General features: G+C 39.7%; 1 protein-coding gene across 5 annotated transcripts in view; it reads right to left on the reverse strand.

Moving 5' to 3' along the window:
* Positions 1-7,035, reverse strand: part of actn1 (actinin, alpha 1) — a 93,859-nt gene that overhangs the window by 12,415 nt on the left and 74,409 nt on the right. For all 5 annotated transcript variants that reach the window (XM_014025711.1, XM_014025710.1, XM_014025714.1 and 2 more), the window contains exons 14-17: positions 6,387-6,527; positions 4,485-4,667; positions 1,560-1,694; positions 777-956 (exon numbers count right to left, since the gene is read on the reverse strand). In XM_014025711.1, coding sequence (XP_013881165.1) covers positions 777-956; positions 1,560-1,694; positions 4,485-4,667; positions 6,387-6,527 — 639 coding nt within the window. The remainder of the gene's footprint in view (positions 1-776; positions 957-1,559; positions 1,695-4,484; positions 4,668-6,386; positions 6,528-7,035) is intronic.

Raw genomic sequence — 7,035 nt, forward strand, 5'->3', positions numbered from 1 at the left:
AACACCACTCGAGTTCAGATCGGGGGGGCCGTTCCTCCCAACCACGCCCCTCCAGGTCTCACTGACAAAAAACATAAATCAGATAAATCGAACATAGTCTTAGACATGCTGACACCACACCAAGTTTTATCTCGGTGTCTGTAGAGCTAAGCTATAGCTAGGTTTGTGTTGGCGAAGGGTGCCAAGCTGTAGCAACCATCTGGAATAGAGTTGACTTCAAAATGTTATCAATTCTAACTGTACATCAAATAATTACTTTCTGACAGTTTCATTAAAATCTACAAACTAATTATGGTATATATTGCTTACAGGGTTGATTCCAGTAGTTAAAAGAAATCAATAAGTCAGTATCAGCTACTACCACACCAAGTTTTACCTCAACATCTTTAAGACTGACTGAGTCATTTTGTTATTGCTTTGCTGTGGTGGCCATCTTGAACCAGGTTAACCCCAGTAGCTGATCAGTTGTAAATGTTCATTCATTGAGTATTCTCTTAAATTTTTGTTAATTGATTCTAGAGATATGTTGCTAACCAGCACACATACACAAACTTGAGCAAACACATTTTTACTGCACCTTCGACTGTTGGTGATAAGGAATGTGAGTGGCTGTGACTACATTTTTTTCTTTGTTCCTGACAGAAGCTTCCCAGCACTTGGCTGATGAAGCTCAAACTTTTTCTGTTGGGGTAACTAAACTTTGTATAAAACCAACACGAAACACAACAAAACAGGAACAGTTGGTCACACAGGCAAGCCAGTCTCTCTATGGTTACCTCCATAGTGTAGTTGGTGTGCTTGTTGTCGAAGATGAGCGCTTCCTGAATGAGCTGGTAATCTCCTTCCAGTTGGTCGATCTTTGGTTTGTAGTTGATGATGCTCTTCTCATACTGACGCAGGTGAGACAGCTGGTCCTCCAAGGTGCCGTGCATCTCGATTGAGATGCGGCCAATTTCCTGGTCAGACGCAACAACACAAAAAGGCAATATTACAACTCTTGCTCAACTTTTATGAATTTAGCAAAATCTTCATATTGCCATTATTTCAGATTTTTCTTTATTTGCTTTTGCATAAATCTGCCAGAGCAGTATGATCAATGATAAAGTAAGCATTTGAACATTTTATTTTAATAAAGTTCTAGAAAAAAGTACATCCTGGCTTTACATGGAGGTTAATGTGGAACTATCCCAAGCAGTTTTACAGATCTCTCCTTCCTTGACCCTCATACCAAGGCGTGCACCATTACAGCCCTACTTTATATTATTCTCACTTCTATTTTGCCACACAATATGAAAGTTTTTTTCCTACCACAAAAGACAAACAATGAAACTATGGATTACTGAAGACTAAAAAGTTTCACCATTYCTTTTTTCCAAAGTGTTAAACATGAAATATTAAAATGTTAATGTTAAAACAAGAGAATGACAAATGATTAATTAAGGTCTACTCTTTACTAAAAACTAAACTGGCCACGAATCCCAGGCAGCAGCTGATGACCTGTTGACCTCTTTCTAAACCTGTAATAAGATCAGGTGACTGCTGGTTGTGCTCAGACTGACCTCCATCTTGGTCTGGATCCAAGGACCAATGACGTTGGCCTGGTTGGCAAACTGCCTGCGCAGACGTTCGTTGTTCTGCTGCCGGGCATGTTCTTCAACCAGAGCCTGGTCGCGCTGAGGCACCAGCTGCCGAACCTACAGGAAAGTGATTAAAAACCCGCCTGGAATGAACTTTTAAGTACATTTTCTACACATGAAAAGCAATTATTAAGCAACCTATTAAAAATTTTTGTGCTCAGTCAGTTATATTTTAATTTTCTTAATGTTGTGCAATGCTACACATGACAAAGACTCTTCCTGTTCTGATGTCATGCTCTTTACATGTTATATAATGCATTTAAATTATTATTGTCCACTGAAAGCCAAGGGCTTGCTTTATTCATGCGTGTCTGTCTCTTGGTTAGCAGATGAAACACTGAACAACATTTAATGGAATTCTCAGAGTTGTATCTAAAATGTACATCAAAAACTGACTAGCTTTTGGGGTCAACCAGATTTAAGACAGTTGCCACAGCTAAGCAACCTTAGCAAACATAAAAACAACTAACTTAGTGAAATTTAGAGATAAAGCTGGTCTGTATCAGCCACTATAGAACTAAACAGCCAGGGAGCAGAAGCCAGTGTATCTCTTGTTCTGGTCCCAAGCTCGGGTAAATGGTGAGGGTTGCATCAGGAAGGGCATCGGGTGTTAAATATTTTTGCTGAAACAAACATGAGTTCATCCAAGTGACACCATACTGACTTGTTCGAGGCCCAGGTCAACAACAGCCATGTGTGTTTCTGACAAACAGTGCCAGTGGAAATAGTGCTACTGTTAGTCAAAGAGGGAAACATGACAGGAGGCAGAGGGAGAAGATGAAAGTCAAGATTGTAGGACTGACCCCTAATTTACACTACATGCGTTCCGGCTCCGCTGCGGTCCGACCTCCGCAGTAAATACACACCCATTATAATCAATGAGAGTGTTTACACTGGCTGCGCAGGGCGGAGGTGAGCAGACGGCCATCCGTCAAAATTAGAACAGATCCTATTCTTGCCCGACGCCGGAGCTGCGCTGGAGTCAATTTTTAAAGATTACTTCGCACCAACAGGAAAAGAAATGAGTATAACATCCGTATTTTCAAAATAAGACACTTTTAGGAGGGATGATTTATCGGAATAATGTCGAAATTGCAGCTATGTTAATCAATATATGGATATATTTCTACACAAATGCTGTCAAAATGTATCGTTCTGTTGGGGAAGCAGATGGAAACGTAGCATGAAACATACAGTATGTGTACACACAAGATACGCGTGGATTTTATTTTGAAATCAGAAGTTTCAGAAAGATGACCGCAACAGTTTCAACCATATATAGCAAAAGCCTTTATATCAATGTTTTCAGCTGTGTTTGGAGTTCGTCTTCCACAGAATTAATTATTTTTTGCTGTGACTTCCACATATATCACTGAATTTATCGCGCAATCTCCTTCCTGCACACTCGTCGGACCGAAGCCGAGAGGAGGCTGTATAAATTGAGACACAAACGAACAGCTGCGACCTGCGCAGCGGAGATGCATGTAGTGTAAATTCGGGGTGAGGGTAGCAACTCTAAACATGCTGTAGGGACGAGAGACAATGGCTGTGTCCAAAACGGCAGGCCGGATCCTCCGAAGGCCGAATTCGTTGGCCGCATCCGTCACAGCGCAGCGACAAAGGCCGTCCAAAACCAAAGACTCCTCCGATGCGGCCGACAAATGCRTCCTTCCTTTGGCCCGAATCGAAGGACTGGTCCGATGGATCCTTCCCGGCCCACTATCACAMAATGCATTTCGGTCTGACTGGAGATTTTTTATGCTAGTAATGGCGGACGAAGCGAGAGAAAAGAATATGTTTTAAATAAAAATATGGTGGTATAAAAATTAAAAATTTCTAGCGGTTGTATTTTTTAACACTTTTATTATTTGTATAGACATGTTTTTAGATTCTATTTCTGTCGGAAAAAAAAAAAACACGAAATAAACCTGCACCTACGGCGGGACAATTAGTTCTTCAAATATTACCTTTAACTTAATTTCATTGTTTGGTGATATTAATAACACTAATATATTTATATTTTTCTAATTTCTATCTAATTTTGCTTCTGTTTAGCGTCGTCACAGCTATGTATGCTGTAAGGATGGGAGGCTAGACCGTCCAAATTCACAGACACTTTTTTCCAGTCTTCCCGGTCTACCAAGGACCCGGCCCACCTCAACCGGGTAGACTGGGTCCTTCGGAGGATCCGGCCTGCCGTTTTGGACACAGCAAATGGTAGAGAGCTGGATGATATGATGCAGAGAAGGTAGGTAAATGTATTATGGGTGGAAAGGACCAAGTGTAAGGACAGCAAGGCTCGCAGCATAGGAGCAGGGTTTAAGCTGTAGAAGAAGTAGAGGTGGTCATGAAAGGAGTTTGCAAAGAATGAAGTTGACATGAAAAACATTGTCAGATAGGGTAAAGTGAAGGTAAAAGTACAAGGTCTGATGCTGAAAGTTGTCAGTATGCTCCACAGGTTGGAGGTGAGGTAAATCGTAAATTCTGGAAGGATCTAGATGAAGTGATAGAGAGTTTTCMCAGGGAGGAGARAGTGGTGACAAAAGACCTGAATGAACATGTTGGTGAAGGAAACAGAGGACATAAGGAAGTGGTGGGCAGGTTTGGTGTCAAGGAAAAGAACCAGGAAGAACAAATGATGGATTTTGCCAAAATAATGGATATGACTATAGTCAGCACCTATTTCCAAAAGAGGGATGGAGCAGTAGGGTTTTATGCCAAGAAAGAGCCAGTCAGTCTAAATCAGTTTTCCATGCTTTGGCCCATGCCTTATAAATCTTTGATAGAAAACATAGCATCATCATCATAATCATAATAATAATAATAATTTTAATGCATACTAGTTACCTTGTCCCATTTGGCATTAATCTCCTCTGGGTTGATGGTTGTGTAGGGGTTGGTGCCGGCCATATTCACATGATAGGTCTGAACAATTTTGGCAATCTCGCTGTGGATGCCCAGGATGGCTATGCGCTCTTTGTCAGCCTCTGGCAGGGTGGCCTTAAACTGATCATGAGCTGTACTCAGCCCCTAAGACATACAGCAAACAAACAAAAATAAAAACTTTGCTGTTATAAAAAAATTAATTCTTTCTACTTTCAACATAAATACAACACCATTTCAGCCAAAGTTGGGATACTGTGTAAAATGTAATTACGTCTGTACGAATGTCAAAATGAATGATTTGCAAATCTCTTAGACGTGTCTTATTTTCACAATCAAAATAAACATCAAATATTGAACTAAAGAAACTACATTTTGTTTGGGAAAAATAAGGTGAGTTTTAATTTGATGGCAGCAACACATTTTAAAAAGTTGTGGCGGCTCCTGTTTATTGCTGKGAAGCATCCCTTTGTAAACATCCAGGAACTAAGGAGACTGGTTGCTGGAGTTTTCAGAGGGAAACGTTGTCCTGTTTATGTTTGATGAAGGATTCTGGCTGTTCAACAGTTCTGGGTCTTCTTTGCCAAAATGATTTAAACTTTAGAGGTCTGGTCTACAAACAGACCAGTTTAGCACGTAGACTCTTGAACTACAAAGCCATGCTGTTGTAATGGATGCCAGGGCTGTCCCTCGTGTCCTGTCTTGTCTGTGGTGCTCATGAACAGGATTTCAAGGTACAGTAGTGGAGTGAGGAGTGTCTGATTTGAAAATCTCAAGGCCTGTTTTTTTTTCTGATGGAAAGAACAAAAACTCAAATACAAGCAGATGAAATGGGCTTCTTTTGTAGGGTAGCCAGGCTCAGCCTTAGAGACAGATTGAGACGCTCTGACCTCCAGGGTGAACGTGGAGTAGAGCTACAACACTATATTGAAACGAGTCAACCGAGGTGGTTCAGGAATCTGTTGAGGACACCTCCTGGGTCTTTTTGAAGTCAGACGTCCAGAAAACCTCAAGAAAACTTGGGGCAGACCTAGAATTAAATAGAGGAATTATATATCCGCTCTGGCTTTAGAATTTCTTGGGATCTTCCAGAAGAAGCTGAATAGTTTTGCTGGGGAGAGGGATGTTTGGGTTTCTCTCCTGGACCTGTTTCCCCGCACAACCCAACCACAGATGAACAATAGAAGATTCATGGCATTCCCTTTTAAATTAGATGTTACGCAATGTCCCAACTTTGTATTGGTGTTGTTGAAAAKCCAAAAGTAGGCCTGCTACGTACATTAAAAGTGCATACATATTAAAACTTAACTGGTATTTACAGAAGGGTAGCTCAAAGTGGAAATGGGAAAAAAGGAATCACTTAAACATTAAAACAAGAAACAAATTCACTTGTGTGATAACAATTTTTGTGTACTTCTGTTTACTTTCTGAAATAAATGACTCAAGCCATAAAAAATAGTTTTTTATGATGACAGTTCTGTTCAAAGCTCTGATTTGTTTATGCTTCACAATTTTTTGTTTTTAATTTACGATTGCTCATCTTGCTTTCTGTTCAGCAGTTCATTTTACGATTGCAGCATTGTGTCCACTTAATCAGATTTTTGTAAACTTCTTTCATCTTTGTCACACTTGATAAAACTGAACTTTGTTTTTGTTGTTTTCATCCATGCTTATTTTGTGTTGAATCCATTCTTGACTTTATGTAGGAACAGAGTTTAGACTTGTGGATGTATGTAAAAAGCTTTGAATAAAAAAAGCAACAACTTATGAACAAAGATTTATTGAAAGAACTAAAAGTTTAAAATATCTTTTCATTTACTTCATTATACTTGTCACTTTTACCTGTACTTTTCCCTTCTTGCTTACCTGGATTTCTTCAATAGTGTGGACGATGAAAGTGTCCTGCAGGTCCTCCATGGCGCCTTCCATCCAGTTGTTGAACGGAGCAGCTCTTTTGGCAAACTCAAGGTACAGCTGGTCAATAGTTTCAAGCAGCTTCTCCGTTCTCTGTTGAGCATTAAAACATCCACAGGTTTGTAAACGACTTGTAAAGTTTTTTAGTTGTATAAATTGCAGAACCCAAAAATGTCATCATAATCATGTTTTTGCTCGTGTCTACGTGCATTTGATGTGGTTGTAGCTGAGAGCGATTCACAAATTGAAGTGCAACTCATTGTGCAAGATTGAAAAGTATTCATTAAACGCTGGCGTCAGCCCTGTTTGTTAGCAAAATATCTCATGAAACACTGTATTGATTTTAATGAAACTATTAAAAAGGAATTATTAGATGTGCATCACAAYTGATTCACTTTTGAAGCCAATCCAATTCAAGATGACCACCAACATCAATTATCAACATTAGTCAACATAAAAGCTATGGCCCAGTCAGTTTGGCAGATGAGCTATAGTTTGATGTGGTGGTAGCTACAGTGGTTTGCAAAAGTATTCATACCCCTTGAACTTTTCCATATTTTGTCACATTACAACCACAAACATAAATATATTTCACTGGAAT

Source organism: Austrofundulus limnaeus, unplaced genomic scaffold, assembly GCF_001266775.1.
Source record: "Austrofundulus limnaeus strain Quisiro unplaced genomic scaffold, Austrofundulus_limnaeus-1.0 Scaffold493, whole genome shotgun sequence".
Taxonomy (NCBI): Eukaryota; Metazoa; Chordata; class Actinopteri; order Cyprinodontiformes; family Rivulidae; genus Austrofundulus; species Austrofundulus limnaeus.